The sequence below is a fragment of the Anopheles merus genome, chromosome X (genome assembly GCF_017562075.2).
Source record: "Anopheles merus strain MAF chromosome X, AmerM5.1, whole genome shotgun sequence".
Lineage (NCBI taxonomy): Eukaryota > Metazoa > Arthropoda > Insecta > Diptera > Culicidae > Anopheles > Anopheles merus.
Window position 1 is genome coordinate 12,671,608 of NC_054081.1, and position 19,088 is coordinate 12,690,695.

General features: G+C 40.7%; 1 protein-coding gene across 5 annotated transcripts in view; it reads right to left on the reverse strand.

Annotated features, from left to right (window-relative positions):
- Window positions 1–19,088, reverse strand: part of LOC121592172 (carbonic anhydrase-related protein 10) — a 69,244-nt gene that overhangs the window by 25,797 nt on the left and 24,359 nt on the right. For all 5 annotated transcript variants that reach the window (XM_041913576.1, XM_041913584.1, XM_041913560.1 and 2 more), the window contains exon 3: window positions 8,581–8,628. In XM_041913576.1, coding sequence (XP_041769510.1) covers window positions 8,581–8,628 — 48 coding nt within the window. The remainder of the gene's footprint in view (window positions 1–8,580; window positions 8,629–19,088) is intronic.

Here is a 19,088-nt window from a genome sequence, read left to right on the forward strand (position 1 = left end):
GCACGAAACACGGGGTTTCATAACAACAAACTCAAATATTTTGAAAGGATAGTGCCTGTACAAATAGAAATACGGCCATATGGGAATGCCCTGTTAATAAATAAAATTTAAAAAATAAATAAAACTCCTCAATAAATGGAGTTCGCCTACTATCAAGAGTCATTATGCCACAGTAAAGAATTTACCAGCTGTCGTTGTGGTAGGGAAGTTTTAAAATGGTACAGTTAACTACAACATTAAAACTGTTTTGAATGTTAACCTAGAGTGAAAAAATGTGAAATAATTTAAAAAATTTCGATAAACAACGGAGAAAACTATTAAAAAACCTTTAAAATTGCATACTGCTAGAGAAAACAAAACCTAGCTAAGACGATATACAGGTTGTGTGAAATTTTATGAGAGGCATCGAAAGATAAGACGTTGCAGTCACTTGCATATCAAACACTTAATTTTTTATATATTTTTCAAAGAAATGTCAATAAAATTCCTTTCGTTTGGTACTAAAGTCATTTTTATGTGTTGAATTTTGCTTGTTTCACAGTCCGCAGTATGTGACCAGATTTTAAACGAACAGGATATCTGTTTTTGATTTAAAATTAAATCGAAATTAGGACATAAAATTCAGTAGCACTAAAAATATTAATGAAAACACTACATGGATAGCCCGAGCGCTGCTCTGGCAACAATGTGAAGGGCTTAATTAAATCAAACAAAACGTAAAAAGTTAATATTTCAAAATAAAAAAAGAGTATGCTAAAGAAAACAAAATTCTATAGAATTTTAAACATTAGATGTTTTTGTGGAGAATCTAAATTATTGTAATTTTTCATTTTAAAGAACTAATGGAAAAAAATCATCTAGAACAAATTTTGATTTGGCAAGGGTAGTTTAAACTAGAAACCCTCTTAGCGAGTCCCCTTTAGTTTGAGTTGTAACGAGCAGATCTAAACGCTTAATAAATATTTCGCTTAAGGTGTAAGATCTCGCATGAAGTGCAATGCATTTTTCGCGAGCAGACCTGAAATCAATATTACGCAAATTTTCCTTTTTCATGTAGAAATAGACGAACGTTATTAATAAATGACTTCATTATTACAAGTACCTAGTTCTGATCGCAGTTTATCTTTATATTTTGTAAGTATAAAGTGGGCTTTCCCTTGAAATTCATGTAACATTTTAAACATACTATTAATTCTAATGCAATACAGCGCCTACCACAACTATATGAACTGTCGTTTTCCGCGATTTGCTGAAAATCCATAAGTGATAGACAATAACAATGAATGAATGACGAATGTGCAGAATACTATTTCACATCTTCGTATGTTTTTTTAGATTTTTTAATACGTTTTTATACGACTTATTACAACAAATTTATGGACTTACCATTACAATAAAGACACTTCGAAAAACAGTTTTTTTGTGGTAAATAACGCATTTAAAAATCATTCAAAAATGTAAATAACATGTTATAGAAAGGTTTTACAGAAAAAATATTAAACATATGTATAAAATGAATAATTTAAATTATTTTAAGGTTGTATCAGTTTTACAAGAGTTACTATCAAAATATAATAAAAAATAAATATGAAAAAAAATGTTTCACCTGTTTAAAAAGTGCACCGTTTGTCTGAAGGAATTCGTAAATGTGATTCTTAGTAATCAATTTAATCCATTAATTATTTATTCTATATTTATTAGAACAAACAGAACTTCTTTATTAGAAGAAACAGTAAACTACAAATATATTCGAAATTATTAGCATTATGAAGCTGTTTTTTCCATTGTTTTTTATTTTTATTATTTTTTATTCTACCAGCCCATTTATAAAAAAAGCCTTCCGCATAATGAAAGTTTTCGTATAACGAGTGGGGGTTCCGTATAACGAGTGGGGGTACCCAGTATAACGATGCTTGGTTCCGCTGGACTGTAATGGAGACGCCTAATACTTTTTGACTTTCATCAATTAAATGCTTATACTTTAGCTGTAAAATAAAAAAAAACAACGTAATGACCATTCTAAACGAAAAACTAAAACCACTTTAAAGATCTGTTTTATTCTTGTCACCTCTTTAAGCGTAGTAAGAAATATTAAGGTGTAAAAATGGGCACACACACACACCAACAAACCAGACCCGCCTGCTTCTTGTGTCGCTGTGGGGCGGAGAACAACTTCGTCGGCCTCGATAATCCAATCTGGAACAATAAACCTTCACCACACCGCCAGCTCCTCCTGCGCGTCCCAAAAACGGAATGGAAGACAAAAAAAAGCAAAGACACCGGCGATGGAAATCAGAACTTCCACACCCTCCGGCAGAAAGTGCTTAAGCAGAACAACAACTTATGCTAAGTGAAAACAAACATGTGTAGAGCGAAACGAGTTGGTTCCCTGCCTTGGCAGGGGAAGAAAGGTTGATGGAAAGGTGTGTGTGCACACACACACACACACTCTGGTAAGGCATTACAAGTACCAAAACCCTTGCATCGGTTGAGCAGAAACGGAACAAGAAAATTGGCAAAACAACGGCCGAAACGAGCGTCAGCGCCGTCGAGCGGCAGAAAAGACAGCGCTGGGAATAGTGGGCTGGGGAAGTTGTGCGGTGGGTGGTGGCGGATGAAGGTTTGAAAAACGGCTCGAACTGAAACCCACCTCTGGAAGGAGGAGAGTGCAGCGAGCGCCCGCGCGTTCGGGGCGTTTTGTTGATAAAGATGCCACCGGTACGATAATTTCATCGCAACCACAGCACACAAAGTAAACACACACACACACACGCTGGCACACCGTCGCTCGACATGAGCATTTGAATGCAGGTGCCCAACCCCCCGTCCCTCGGCGCTGAAAGGCCAAACGCGATGAGCCCCAGTGGGGCGAGTGTACCGATAAGCCTGGAGTGTGTTGAGAAGCGACCGAGGATAAAACACACCCTCTAACCGTAAACTTGAAAGAGGATTACGTGTGAGAATGTGTGTCTGTGTGTCTATGTGTGTGGCTAGAGATTTTTTTTTGTTTCGGCGCGCCGAGTCGCTCCTTCTCCTGTCCTGTCGTGCTTTTAATGCATGAATCCATTGCATGCAGGGACTTGCAGCAGGCATTAACGTTTCCCGATGATTTGCCCCTGCCCCACACTATATAAAAACCCACAAAGGTCACCCCTGTGAGAGATACCCTCCCTAACCACTACGCCCTGTTTTTGTGTCTGTGCGTGTGTGTGTGTGCTGGACCGACCTTTGGAACATCACGAGCCCGCCTTACGCTGGAGCGGGCAAGCCGCGTAAGACATATTTGTGCTAGACATGCAAAATCCGTTTCCGATTCACTTGGCTAAAACCGAAGTTGCTAAAGGAAATCGAGGGTCATCGCGCACACACACGCGCGCGCGCGCCACACGCTGACGGTGTTGCAACACTCTCTGCTTGGAAAAATAAACCCCCATTCAGTGCAAAAAGTAAACGGTTGCGCGCGGTGGTGGAACGATCAAGATTGCAAAACGTGGGGACTCTCATTTTCGGGAGAGAGGGTGTGTGTGTGAGAGAGAAGGGTTGATGGTGGCTGTACCATTACCGCGGCTACGACGGCTCTATCGCCCCAAGTACATGTGCGCGCACTCGAAATTGAAATGCACCATGCATGGCAAGGAAAAGTGTGCCGTTCGTCGTCGTGGTCGTCGTCCTCCCGGTCGAAATTGCACACACACATGCGGCCGGCAAGTTTGAACCCATTAGTGTTAGTGGACACGTTTCGGTGGGTGGAGGTGTTGGGGTTGGGTTGAGGTTGCGATTAGATAGTAGTGAGGCTACACAATTTTTCGGCAAGTGTGCAAACACGCTCTGTCGAATTCGGGGAACAATTCATTAGTTCATGTCAGTTTGGGGAGGGTTTTCTTTTTGTTGTTCTTCCTGCCAAACGCTCAATCCTGATTTCGAAACCAGTTTCGGGGAATTCTGATATGGTAGGTTACAGTAATTTTTAGATAACTAAACTAAACGTTATGTAATGTAAAACAATTCTTAATAAGCTTTAATGCCAGAAAGTATCGTTTTCTTTTTAAATTTATCGTAGGAAGTTTATAGAAGTGTGACAATTGTTATAAATAATGATCGAAACGCTTTTTATCGGCGTTTGTGTGGGAAAGTGTATCCTTATATAATTCCATGAACATAATTGTACCAGACTTAAATTGATTTTAATACGGCACTTTTATTATTTTTTATTTTGACTCAGTGTTTGTCGGAATAGTAAAACACTCCGATTCAAAATTGCATTTCAAGGTACCAATTATGGCTGTAAGCCAAAACTCGTAAATATTCACACGAAAAGTCCTTTCGTGACATTGTTTTAACTCAAATCAAGTACTAATAAGTTCACTGCAGGTGAATACGAAAGTGGAAACCATAAAAAAGGTAAAATTAATTGTTTCAAATCTCGATACTATCCAGCTTTTTTATATGGAGTTTGACAGTTGACGGCTGAAATCACAAAACTAACCTGCGATTTTCAGCCTCAAAGCTAGAATTAGAATCGAGTACCTGCTCGAAAAAATGGCAAACCAAGGCGTTGTTTTCTTTTATCCCGAAGGTGCATTAAAGAGATCAGGTGGTGGAATCTAGAATCAAAGTGTATGTAGACCAGGTGATCTCATAGCATCTTTGTTATATCTTTGCTATGTATATGTTATAAAACCATTTGTTATGTGGTTTTAAAAACAGATCTTTTTGAAGATCACCTCAGTTTCGGTTCGTTCATAAAGGGGATCCGAATCATTTAATTAGATCAATCATTGAATCATTCGTTCTCTGCTAAACATGTCTGTTGATGCCAAATCTGCAGTCAAAGAGAAAGAGAATCGCGAGAACGACCCAAAACATTCCTGTAACGAGGCGAAGAGATGCAGTACGTGTTAACGAGCGAACGAATGAGATAGTTAGTTAAACTTTCATCGTCATTGTCGAGTGGACAATACGATTAGCGCCAAAGAGTGAAGGTGTCATATTTTATATGGAATTGACACCTCACACGCAGATTTCTCCATACGATTACTCATTGGTAATAAATATGCTTTTCGTGTATAAAAGTCTTATAAGATATGGGTAGTCGAATTCAAAGCGTGAGTCGGATCGGAGCGATGTGATCAGGCCTTCTCGTGTTGGTATAAAGAAACACAGTTATGAAAGATATGTCTGATCTGATCTCGGAAAAGAGCAGAATGGTGATTCTGGTGAATGATTAATGATGAAATGATACCTGCTCACTTGCTCATTTGACGCATTCGAGCAATCGCCTTTGTTTCTCTCTGGGAAGCGATGATCCGGATGTTTCAAAAACTGATGCATGTTTCTCTCGCTCAACTTACTGATCCGGATCATTTGAACGAATCCGGATCTGATCTAATATCACTGATTTGAACGTGACATTTTGACAGTACGGATGAAAACTTTTGCTCCAACAGGCTTTCTGGCAACTTTACGTATACACAAAATACTCTTAAAATCTTCAGTCGGAAGCATAAGCGATAAAAATCAACCTTCTGAATACATACACCTTGGATAAGCCCACCTGTATATTATACCCACTATGTCAGCTGCTCGAAAACTGCTGTAGAATGCAAACAGCTGACAGGCTGAAATTTCAGCCTGCGAACTTAAATGGGTAAAGGTTGACTCAATGGTTGTGTTGATGGTCACGCACAATTGATGGGGCTAATCTTTCTAAGATTTTACTTTCCAATTGTTATGATAACACAATGTCAGAACACACTTCATATATCCTGATAATCCTTCATATCACACTGCAAGCTATGCTGAAGTCAGCTACCGTTGCAGCACGAAAAGCAGACAAGGGCAAATCTGGGTGGTTTGTTTTATTTTGTTTAACTGAAAAATCGTACCCATTATTCAACTATCTTGAAGAAATCTTCTGGCCAAGACTTGTCCTTACTCTCGGTTAAGGAAGAACAAGAGCGCCCTTGGGAAAAGGACGATACAAGCGGTATTCAGATTACTTTTTTCCGTATAAAAAACATTCAAAACTGCGCTATTTCGATGAAACTGATTCGATTGTATAACATTTTACTAGTAAATAATGCTTAAAACCAATGTTAACACTTTAGATTGCGAAATTAACAACGAGAAACCCAATTTTTTCTCCTGTAAATTACGCACTGGTACCAACAAGACAGTTGTAAACAAAGTATCCATGGTACTCTGTGACATTTGGTACACCGATGGACACCAAATGGACACACGGAAAAAGGCACATTTTCGATTTTTTTTTATTCAGGAGGAAATACCTTTTAGATTAAATGATGATAAATTTTGATGAGAAATCGTTATATAATATACAAATGATGATTTTCAGAAAATCAAAATATGGTTAGTTATTTCAAAGCCTCTAATTTCCTACAGTGCTGCTCTAAGCATAATGGTAAGAGAAGGCAAACGAAAGCCTTTCAATGTAACAGTCTGCCATGTATCGACTTTCAACTAAAATCCGATCGAGTATTGAATTTTTATTTTACTGTAAAATTTATAATTCATTCAATATTTATATAACATCTACGGAACGATACGGCTTTCTTGGACAGTTCCTCTTGAATAAAAAATTAAAATCCAAGCTATACTCCTCTTCTTATTCTAATTGTACCAACACACTTCTCCAATGAACTAAAACCATCATGTATTTAATGCAGAGCGTGGAAATAAAAATACTGATAGAATAATTTTTTAATCTAATTTTTCACATCATTCGTATGTTATATGTGTATGTTGTATGTATAAAAATGTATGTTATAATAATAGGAAATTAAAATTCATTAAATAATAGAACAAACCTTATTAATTTCATTTTAAATGTTATATGATCCTATATTATAATCTCATTATTTAATATCTATTGACACACATTAGCACTTTTCGCGGTGAAATATTTTACCGAAAACACGAGAACATTCTGAAATTAAAGCTGTACATTTCAAATTTATTGCTCGATCAAAATTGTGCACCGCTTCGACAAATTCAACAGGCATTTCGCTCCAATAAGAATTTCACGCTTTGCTCACGGTGAAAAATAATGGTAATTGAGGATTTACAAGATAGGGCATTTAATTTATTATTTTAACATGCTTAATAGTCTAAATAGTTGGATTTCATTTACGTTAAGCCATATTCCGATAAATATTTATTGGAAAATAGCAAAAAAAAAATAATAATATTCATGTTGACTCGGCTTTCGTGTGTGTGTAACAAAGCGCTTATTTGTGTATGTATTTATGTTTTTCTGTTTATCGATAAATACAATTTGCCTGATTAGTCTTCTAAGTTCGTCCTTAAAGCTAAGTATACGTAGATAGTGACAAAAAAAAGATGAGTCGTTTGTCGTTTATTTGATGAATTTTCGATTAGTTATGGGCGAGTTTGTCAAACGAACTGGCTATTAGGTGTAAAATAAAAGAAAGAAACCCTTGAACTGCTTGTTGTGTTTTGCCTTGCCTCATCTACCTTATGCATAATGTATTTATTTACTGTGGATAATGTGACGATTGAACGTATTCAGAATATAGTATCGATGATTCAATCTACACAACCAAACGGGTCATTCTCTACGCAAGCGAGAGAGGGAGAGAGAGAGTACCAGGAACATTGGCACTGCTAGCAAACGGCAAGCCGCAAAAGTAAAAGCAATTCAATAGATCGGCAAGCAGTTGTGGTTGCTTACGACACTGGGAATGTGTAATTGACGATGTAGTCTGTCGACGGGCGCGTCCGGCCCGGGGACAGGGCTTCGTCAAGGCAGGCGACAAATGGAGCCTTTTGTCGTTTCGGGTTATTTAACGGTTGGTGGGCTTATCGGTGAGCAGTGTCACCGGGTAAGGGGGTGGCCAAGCTGCAGGAGATAGAGAAACGCACACTCGAACCAGTCATCCAAGTCAGCGGCAGACGACGAAGCGGCACCGGCAGTGTGTGTGTGTGTGTTTATTTGCCTTCGCCCTAGTGGGTGGCGAGTGAGTGAGGAATGGTGTGTCGTTCACGCGACAGCTCCCGGATGCTGGAACACGCGGAGGGGAGAGGATACGGTGCGCGCGGTACTCCGAAACCGTGTAGTACACACGCTGCCGTCCCGTGCGCGTCTCTGCGCCTGATTGTTAGGCAAACCTCTCTCTGCCCGACACTAGTGACGACAGGCGAGTGACGTGAAGTACTGGCTATTATTTGCAGGTTTTTGATGGGCACCCGTTGTTCGGGTGTGCTTCCCATGTAATAGTGCGAGTGAGGGTAGCAGCGGTGGTGCTGTGTGTGTGTGTGTGTGTGTGGCGCGGAACGACCACTAAACAGCTCTCATCCTATCCCACTCGCTGGCAACAACAGGCGCACCCAGGCCGAGGATACTGGCACCGGCAAGAGAGTTGTCATCACTGGCAGAGGCCGGTATTGGCAGCAGCTCGAGGCAAGCGGCAGAAAAGAGGTGTTCAAATTTTGAATAGCCGTGAAGGCGCCACCTAATCCTATTCTTATCAGACAGCGACCCGGTGGGTCTTCATCCGGTGTTACGAAGCAATGAAGAATTGTGATGCGATGAAAGCTTACCTGAAATTCCATCATATGTCCACCATTCCTCCCAGCTGGCTTCGATTTCTGAAAAGACAGAGACGAAAAGAACACACATTGCATCAGTAGTCTGTATTGATAGTCAGTCCCGTTTCTTCTTGACCTGAGACGAAAATCGTTGAAATTTCTTTCCCAACGTTTGTTTGTGATAAAACTGAAGCTCGAAAAAAGGAAACATTCACACACACACAAACAACGCAATCATCCACGCTCTCTCCTTTCTGCACACTTCTCACGGAACCGTTTCACCTTGAATTACATGAATAAAATATTTTAATTCAATCAAGCTGTTTTTCCCTCTCCCAGCCGCCGGGCAAAACACAGAAGCAGCGAACAGAACGAAATCACGCTCCAGTGTTTGCTGACGTAGGGCGGCCTACTGAGCAATGAGCAGCTGTTGGCCGCAGCATTGAGCCACTGCGCTTGGGAGACAGGTGCAACTCTACGAAGTCCCAACATGTGAGGTCTTGTGAACAAATGCGAACAAAAGTGTGTTGCTGCTTTACTGCTTTGCTTCTGCTCACACACGATGCACCAGTGTATTTAATAAATTATTGTAAGATACTGTCTGTGCTTTCTTGTTGACAGTGCTGAAAGCTGTTACCCAAGACCTCTCCTTATACAGACTAACCACTTTGTTACGAAGTTTGCATATCTTTTGGGAAATTATATACCTGCTCCAAGCCTTTAGCGTGCTGCCAACGCCAGAAGTTATGCAATTTGTAGGTCAAAATTGCTTTTTTAAGATCTCACAAACCGCCATAACAATACGCAAACAACGACCAATGCTTTCGCTGCTGGATTTTGAAGCGAGTTGCAAATTAAGCGTCACCCTACACAAAACTCGCCCAACCAGCTGCTCGACCCATTTGCACAGCAGTAAGCCCGCTATCTCATGCTACTTTAATGTAAAACAAAACGCACATCATCATTAACGGTGCGCTGTAACTCTAACAAAGAGCTTAAAACAGCAATAGCGCTGGCACAAGTTACTTCTTCCGCTCATATCGCGTCACACGCGCTAGCGAAACCGCTGCCGTAATCGTACACAGCAAACTAGTTTTCTTACCCATCCCTTGCCCGCGGTGACCAGCGAGGTGTGCTGCTCATATTTCCCCGCGGCTGTGTAACCGAATGGGCGGGTTTGCTGTCTAACGCTTTCTTGAAATCTTTTATTCGTTCGTTCGGTTCATTAAGTGGTTGAAATCGCGAAGCAACGGAACCGGGAGTGTGCACTATCTCGCCCGCGCACCGATAAGCGGAGTCAAGTGTTCACCTCCGCAAGCGTGTTCTAGCCCCGTGGATGATTCTTGACATCCGGCAGGAGCTGCTTGTGCGTGTGTATGGCATGGACTTGAAGGTATTTTTCGCAGTTTCGTTCTTACAAGGCGAAGGAAACACAAAGCGCAAATAAAATCCTCCATTGCGCCACCGGCGCTGGATAATGTTTCAATTCGAACGATGGTAAACGTTCTTGCTTCCCCCTTTTTTTGTTGTCTCTGTGCCGACGACCTGCGGAGCAATCAAGAACACGTGCAGCATTGGTGGTTGAGAGTAGGCGACGAACCCTTAGAGATTTCGATAAGTGGCTGCGGAGTAAGATGGTGGGGAAAAAATGGAAGAAACACGCTCTTTGGTCAAACAGCGCCCTTTTTTTGCCCGTTATCATTGCTTTCCCCCTGTCCTTCACCTGTACAACTTGTGGTTTGATTTCAGGGGTTTTTAATGAAAATTTAATATAAAGCAAATTTATAATCGTCATTACTTCTTTTTATTTTACTTTTCGAAATTCATAAAATAAATAAATACAAATATTGAGCTCTTGTCCCTTTTAAGACCGCTGAAATTTCCGCCTTTCAGATGTTTGCATTTTAGGGGAACTGGAGGTAGTTTTGACACCTTAAGGTTTTCTCTTGATTGCAATACTTTTGCCAATGTAAACTTACTAGTAGACATCGAACAAGATTTTTTGATTCATTATGCACCATCTTAGGAGAGGCTACGATTCCTGGATTGATTTTGATAATTTTTTTTTAATTCAAGAGATTGATAACATTTTGATAAAAAAAATTTTTGAATCTAGACTGCAGTGCGGGTAAGGTCGACATCATGATGGGATAAAACCCTTGTGGGGTGATTTCGTCGACACATTGGTTATACATTTTAAAATAACAAACTCTGATGGACGGTTGATTTTAATTGAAGTTCAACAAAGGATTTCGTACTAATTTCAAGAAAATATAGCACAAACATTATTGAAATATGCGAAAGAAATGAAGTTACAAGCAAGAACAAAAATGTAGTTACAAATCCCATACTATACCAGACTTCATATAGAAGAAGCAGCGGAGACAGCATCTGGCTTACGTAATGAATGGTTGAAATTCCTTTAAAAAATAACCTGGCAGCTAGGATCTTCCAGTAATCTTCTTATTTATTTTTTTATAAAACCAAAAGGGTGTTCAATTTTATGTTTCTCTTCCAACTCGAAATCCAAAAGTCGAACATCGGTCAATGTGATTCCATACCAGCGACTATTTTTTGTTTCAGTTAAGCATAAACCGGCCTTAAGCAAGCCTAAAATAGTTCAAAACCATAACAATATTCATTTTAATAAGCTTAAACCATATGTTAAGTATATGTTTTGAGTCCGAGTTTGGCAAACGTTTTATGGGAGAATGATAGTTAAATTCTATCATTATAAGCTCCTTGGTTTGTTGACATCGTGAGTTTTAAAGCTTCTAAGGTATTTTTTAATGAGTTTTTGTTCAGCTTGATCATTACATTTCCCGTACATAGTTACGAGACATATGTTGAAAATATAGGCACTTTCAAATTACGAAATAAAAAAAATGAACATGCTACAAATAAGCATTACACTACTACCAAGTTACTTTTAGAGACATTTTTTACTACACAGTGTATTATAAAAATTGCGCACTTTTGATACAGAACTAATCAATAGTGTTTATAAAACAATACTATTAACGCGGAAACTACAATTTTGTTGATTTAACACCACGACTCCTTAAGTCCCAGCAGTAAAAAATTACATCGGTTGACAGCCAGAACCACCATGTGTGTGTGTGTGTGTGTGTGGGTTTTTTTTTGAGATTTGACAGGTTTCTGATCAGTGAAGTGTGACCCAAATATTCGAAATAGTTAATGTAAATAATGTGTACTATTTTTTTTCTTCAATGAGTTCTATGAAAACTAAAACGGCAAGGTGTCGATCTTACCCACAGTGTCGAACCAGCCCTGACTTCCCCTATAGCAGTTTTCGGGCAGCTATCAATGTGGGTATAATATACAGGTGGACATATCCCAAAGTATGTATGGACATGTCCGCAAAGTATAAGTATGTATTGAGATTGTTGATTTCTATTGCTTCTGGTGGACGACATTGTAGGAGACATTAGTCAATCCCTGCATCCACATTTTCAAAGTGTATGTAGAAAAGGGTGTCTCATTCTCTGTTTTTTATAACCACTTTTTGATTTGAACATTACTTTTTGACAGGAAGCGTGCAAACTTTTGCTCTAAAAGGCTTTCCTGTAACTTTACGAATACAAAAACCCCTCTTAAAACCTTTATTATTTTCACTAAAAGTTCTTCAAACACGTGAATTATTGCTAATTGTATGCTAAATCAAATTGATACAACATCTTTGATAAGGAGACTAAATTTCTTCTACGTTAGTGCTGAAAAACGATCCGTTCCTATGGAAATTCATTTAATCCGTTCTGTCTAATAAATTTTGTTATTCAGTAGTTACTAGTCAAAATATATGGGACGAGACCATCTGATTTCTTCAATGCACCTTGGGAAGCATGAAAAACACGACCTAGTTTCGACTTTTTTTCGAGCAAGTGCTCGAATGTATTCTAGTTTTGAGGCTAGAATAATCTAGGCTGAAAATCGCAGGTTAGTTTTGTATGTGATGTTGTATGTTGTATGGTGTTGACATGATTTCAGCCGTCAACTGTCAAACTTCATTAAAAAAGCTGGCTATTATATTGCATATACTTTCTAAGCAACAGTTTAGATAAGCTAAATTGTTTATAATGACTTCTAACTGACTTGAAAAGCCCTGGCAAAAAAGCTCCACTCTCCGCAGCATTCTTTTACCGGCAGTTCAAATTTGTCGCTGGATTCAATCACTTCGAGCCAGCCGGGAAAATCTATCTTTGCTTCTTCCGACGCTTCCCTGCCTCTCCCTTTCCCAGCGCATTTATCTGCTCTTACAACGTTCACCACGTTGCGATCAGAAAATAACGGCAGGCGAGCAGCAAAACTGGAGCAGCGTGTGTCGCCAGCCGTGTCTTCTCAGCTTTCCTCGGGAAATGAACGCGCCACGTTGGCGAAATGACTCCTCCTCTCGCTCCCTTCGCTCCCATCGAACGCGTCATCGAATTGTCAATGTGTGAGAACCGATCCTGGATGATGGAGCTCGAGGGTAAGGCAAAATGGGTTGGCGTGGAAATGATAGAACTTCATTCAACACAAACCAGAACCAGGGAAGGCAAGCGGCCTGCAGTTTGCTCGAGAGTCACACACCATGTAAGTTATCCTTTATTTTTTTACGTGTATTCTATCGTTCTATCTCAATCGACGCTGGATAAGAAAAACAGAACATCTCCTCTCCATCCTCTCCTGCCTCGCGCGCGCGCGCTCTCCATAAAATGGCATCATCACACTTAAACCTTGAGAAGCGCATAGGGGTGAAGCGGTAGGAAGAGAGCAACACAAAAATCGCAAGAAAGAAACAACAGAGCGATTGAGAAAAATTTATGGAGGGAAGAAATATTTCGGCGTCAAAATGTCTGGCGCCATGATTATTTTATTACGCTCCGTTCGCGGCACCCGCTCGCCTCGAGAAAGTCGCTCCCCCACCGTCTGCTGCCAGCTCCTTCGCGTTGTAGCTATTTTGTTCCACCCTTCCTCCCTTCTATTTTTTTTTCTTCCACCGAGTCGAGAGTGGCGGCGAAGTGTCCATGACGGCAGTGTAAGCAGACTGCTGCCACTATCTTTCCTTTCCACTGGCGAGCGCGCGCGCACACACAAAGCAAGCCGTAGTTTGGTGTATGTGTCTTAAGCATAAGTATAGCAAGGAGGAGAGCTTCACACAACATCACCCCTACGGACACCACCTCTCATCTTTCTTGTTTTCTATCTTTGGCTCTCGGTTGTGGCTTTTTGTTTTGCGTGTTTTTTTTCTGGCTGCTTCTCCTCTGCCATAGCGTCAATCAGCGTGCCAAGACGTTCGTGCCGTGCCTTCAGGAAGTGCTTCAGTTTTTGGCAAAGTGATTTTTGCTTCACGTGCACCCTCTCACCCACTAGCCCAATTACCGGGTGGATATTTTTCTACCACCGTTTCTGTTTGGGTTGCTTGCCAATTTTCCGCACACCAGCAGACCGTGTTGAGAAGAAATCGTGCTAAAAGAAAAGGGATAATTTTTGTTTTTCTTCCGCACGAAAGCTGTGGGAACAAACGGGGGGACGGTGCGGGAGTGGCGGGAGCACCCATTAGATGGTGCGCTTTTACTCCGGTCTAAGGCAGCGATCCGGTGACGATGCCACACAGTGGGTCGTGCAAGAACAAATAACGTGAAAAAAAAACAATAATAATAGTTTTTGGATGATAAAATTCTTCACTAAAGTACCTATGAATTTATTTCGAAAGCACAGATTATTTAAAAAGTGGATTATAATCATCAATTTTATGTTTTTTTTATAGCCACTTTGTTAAAGTATGTGTGGCCTTTGAGCTTCTGTACCGAAGGGAAAACTCTGTAGAGTAATTATTTCAGAATTTAGTTGCTTATCAACTGTTGTTTCATGAACGTTTTATTGTAATTCTCTTAAATCTCATGGTTTATTTTACCGAATCGATTCTATCAATGAAGAAAACATCATTCCATGTTTTGTAGTAATGAAAATTCCTTAACCGTTCATGCTGGGTCCATAATTGGGGCCCTTCACTATTCTAGTTAGTTTTTTGTATTGAGTTTGACAGTTGGTGGCTGAAATCATGTAAACATTCCACACAACCACACATAAAACTAGTCTGCAATTTTCAGTCTAGATTATTCTAGCCTCAAAGCTAGAATTATATTCGAGTACCTGCTCGAAACATGACAAAACAAGGTGGTGTTTACATTTATCCCAAGGTGCATTAAAGAGATCAGGTGATGGAATCCAGAATCAAAGTGTATGTAGTCTAGGTGGTTTCATAGCATGTTTTTTTTATAACCAAATTTGAATATCACTTTTCGACAGGATGGGTGAAAACTTTTGTTCAAACAAGCTTTCTGGAGGCTTAACGTATACACAAAACAAGCAGAAGCGATAAAAATCAACCTTCTAAATACATACACCTGTATATTAAACCCATTTAGATAGCTGCTCGAAAACTGCTATACAATGCAAACAGCTGACAGGCTGAAATTTCAGCCCACCAACTTAAAACGGAATGGACCCCATTGATCGTATGTGCCACTCTCGAAGCGTAATTTTCGTGAACTCATTTTGGCTGTAAGGAGTAAACACATCTTGGCACAAGGTCCTAAGGTCACGAAAGAATTCCTGTGGCCGCGAGACGTTCCCAAAGGTTGCGAAAAGGCCCTTAATTAATAAAATTTCCCTCACCAACTAGTGAAACTCCCTTGGCACCGGAAAACGCCTGCTGTCCTAGGCGGATTTTTCATAAGCGATCTTCAAAAAGCCTTACATAGTTCGCAAAAAAGCTCATATTTCAATGGTCCAGTTAGTGGTGGAGCAATGTTCGGTATTGAATTCAAAATTTGTATTTATTTTCAAACATTTTGTTCACTAGCCAGTTTAACGGAGGAATCTATACAGGAATTTAAATATCAAAAAAATATTGTTTCTCCAAAAATCGCTATTCTACGATACGAACAAAGTGTACTAAGGAGTTTAGGATCAATCAGTTACTGGATCGGAATAGGCTCTTTATCGATCCCAAGACAAAATAGTTCGTGATATCTGCCGTTGCCGAAACAGGTCCATAAATATGGAGAACTTAATAATGAAGTTCACTCATCTAAGGTATATTCGGAGATTATTCAACCATCGAATATCTTTGATTTGCAACGAACTGGTGCTACAGATATTGGGGTAATATCGTCTGCTACGCGTCTTATTGTCACCGTTTTAGTGCTTTTCTGGACCCATGCCGCCTACGATGTAGGTTGCTTTGTTTGGTGCGTTTCTGCTCGTACCATGAGGTTCTACCCAGCAACTGCACACGCAGACCTTTCTACGTATGCACAAAAGTACCGATTTTGATGGTTGGGTCATTGTCTGCTAAGGTGTTCTTGATGTTTTAAACAGTTTTCTGCTTCTTAGCGTGTTCAAGCGTAAGTATTTTCATTGAGTCATCGAGCAATCTGTTGTTTATTCATGTTCTGTTGAATGTTGTCATAAACTCATTTTAAACGATTACCCATCCTTGGTACATCGAGTCGTGTTACAGGTTTTCCGGAAATTTTCCAAGCTGTTTTGATTTTTCTCCAAAAATTGATAGCACAAAAACTTTGGTTTTTGGTTCGTTCCCAGGATTTATTGGTTGGTACTCAAATATTTTTCGTTTAATTGTATTAATGTCCAATAAATTGTTGGAAAGGTCCAAAACTGAACCTAAAACTCGTCTAAACCCTGTATAAACATTCAAAGCTCTTCAAACAGTATGATGATCTGTTCTGTACACAGCATCACTAGATGCGCTTTGAAACGTTAATGCTTAAGGGGGAAATTTTCTTTATGCAGATCGTTTAGTGTCTCAATTGACCCGTTTCATCTAGGAATGCATTTCCTCCAAAAGTTCTGAACACGGTAAACTCAAATGTTTGCTCTCATCTTTAATATTTCGTCCATTGGAATCTTTGACGACTGAAAACACGAAATTAAAGGTAACAGTACTGTCCTGTATTTTCCTATAAACCGTCAAGCATAACAAAAAATGCCTGGGATGTGCTAACTGTGAGGAGTGCATTTATTCCAGTTATTATAATTTGTTAGTGGTACGGCTGACAATTGATAGAAAACTGCCACAGTGAGTGATTGAAAACAAAACATTAAACGAGACACGAATCCAACTGAACCAAAATTTTGCAACAATTGAAGAATATTATAGAACGACAGTGATCGGATTACACAGTATCGCTTTCTTTACATCCCAACTTGGCAATTAAGCCGATTCGATTTCCAAGTTTAAATTGAGTAATTTGTGTTTTTTTTGTCTTTAGCAATCGCAAAACTTTTGCTTTATCCCATCAAGCGCCCACTGTTGTGCGCTCAACAAAAACACAATCTATATCTGCACAACAAAATATCCTGCCCGTGTGTGTATGTGTGTGCGCGCACTTGTCTGTGTACACTCGGGTATTGATGAAGTACACGCGATATCTTCGCGTGCGCCCGCCCCTGTGTCTGTCTGCCTTTGGAGGATTGTTTTATTTGCTGTTTAGTGATAAATTGAGAGTGTGAGATAAAGTCATACCCCTGCATACCCAACCGTCCTCTGTTGATTCCACAGGGCGGATGTTGCAGTGTTGGGGCGATTTTTTGTTTCAATTTATAAACCCCACCAGCGAAAGAAAATCTCACGAAAAGAAAATCTTTGCCAAACCGAGGCGGTGCCCGCGCCATCGGGCAAAATCAATGCGCTGCGCTTTCGATCCAACCGCTCCCGAAACGGTGGCAGTTGGGATGGAAAACTTTCGCAAGCAAGCGGGGAAAGATGTCGCTGCTCGATCGGTCCTCCCGCTGCTCGCTCGCCTCCCCCTGCCCAGATGGAAACGGAGAAATAAATGGAGCAAACTGAGCGGGCGCACACAGCGGATGGCTGTTGGTGCGGGCCCGTTGCCATGGATCATTGAAGTGTGCTCGGGAAAATAGTTGAGTCATAAATTGGCATCAAAACAGCAGAATCAGAAGCCGCGGGCCGAGGGCCAGGAATCAGGAAGAAGAGCAACCAACCAGCCCGGGGGGAAAGCATTGAGGCGAACGATGGACACTTAAAAAAAGGGAGGAAATAAAAAAGGAGCTGGTGGGTGGAGGGTGCTGCATCGAGATTTTCCGTGCTGCACAACGTAACACCAGCGAAGGCTCGTACACTTTTGTTACCGGCGGCACCTTAATTGAGCGCGCAAATCAGTTTCGCCTGAAGTGGGTTGGCGGCCGAATGGTACATTCTTTCCTGCTTTCGTTGGAAATTATTTGCCACTTTCACTTCCGAAAGCGCGCTCATTCGGAATTCTCTTTTTTATTATTATTATTTTTGCTTTCTAACGGCCGCTTCAAATGATTGTTTTTGTCGCGCTTTTTCCCCCCTCTTCATCACTATTTTGTGTTATGAATAATTAACATTTTTGCAAACGATTCGGTTTCTGCTTTTTTTTGGTCTTGTTTTGTTGCCAAATCGAGCTGTCGGACGAGCTGTGCGCGAGTCAAAAATCACTGCGTGCAAAGTCTGTTTGGTGCCCGTGACCAGGATACGCGACCCAAAATGGTAGCAATTGGTCGGCTGCCTCCGGTGCCAGCGCGACGCTCTGGCAATTGGCCAATTGGGTCCGCCCGGCTCGATGTCGCTGGCACGCTGGGGCAAAATATGGATTTTTTTTTGTTTAGCACTGCCGCATCCCCTCACTCCGAAACGTTCTTTTACTCTTCCGGATCGAAGCTTGACTGGCGCCAGAACTTCGCCCATCCCGCACCGAGAATGCGTGCGTCTGTTGGTGTGCCAGAAGAGACGGTGTCCTCCTTCGTGCCGCGGTCTCCTCCCCAGCGTTACAGCAGATTGATTCCCAGACTCACTGGTGCCGCACAGTGGTACACAGAAGTATAAAGAAAAACTCCCATAAAGGGCAAACAGTGGCGGGCTAAATAAGAGCAAAAATGGCAGTAAATCAGATATCGCCGCTGATGGTGGTGCTCTTCTGCTTCTTCCCCACTACCCACTTTACACATTTGATTGTACGGTGGAGTGATGTGTGGTTGCATCATCATCATCATCCCATGTGCAGCGTGTGAGCGAGCTGAAGCTGTGCAGATTTCATACTAGAAAAAACCATTCTTTCCGCGATGGTTGGTTGAGATAAGCAATTTTCCCTCTTATTGGCTTTTACATTTTTGTTGTTGTTTTGTTTCCTGTTCGATTCCAATCGATTCTTCTCGCGTGCTTACATGCTTTTTCCTATAGGGTATGTGTGTGTTTCTGTATGTAACACTCACCAAGGATTGATGCATAATGTTGCTTTGCGGGAGGAAAGATGAAAAAAAATGGGGAAAAATTGAAGAACCAGCACAAAACCAAAAAAAAAGTCTGGTACACTGCACAAAACAGCTTAACCTTAACGATAACGATAAGCACGATCAGATCGCAGATTCGCCGCTTTGTGTAAGACACTTGGGCACTTGGGGATGGGTGGGCTGGCTTCGGGTGGTGGCGGATTGCATAAAAGGTA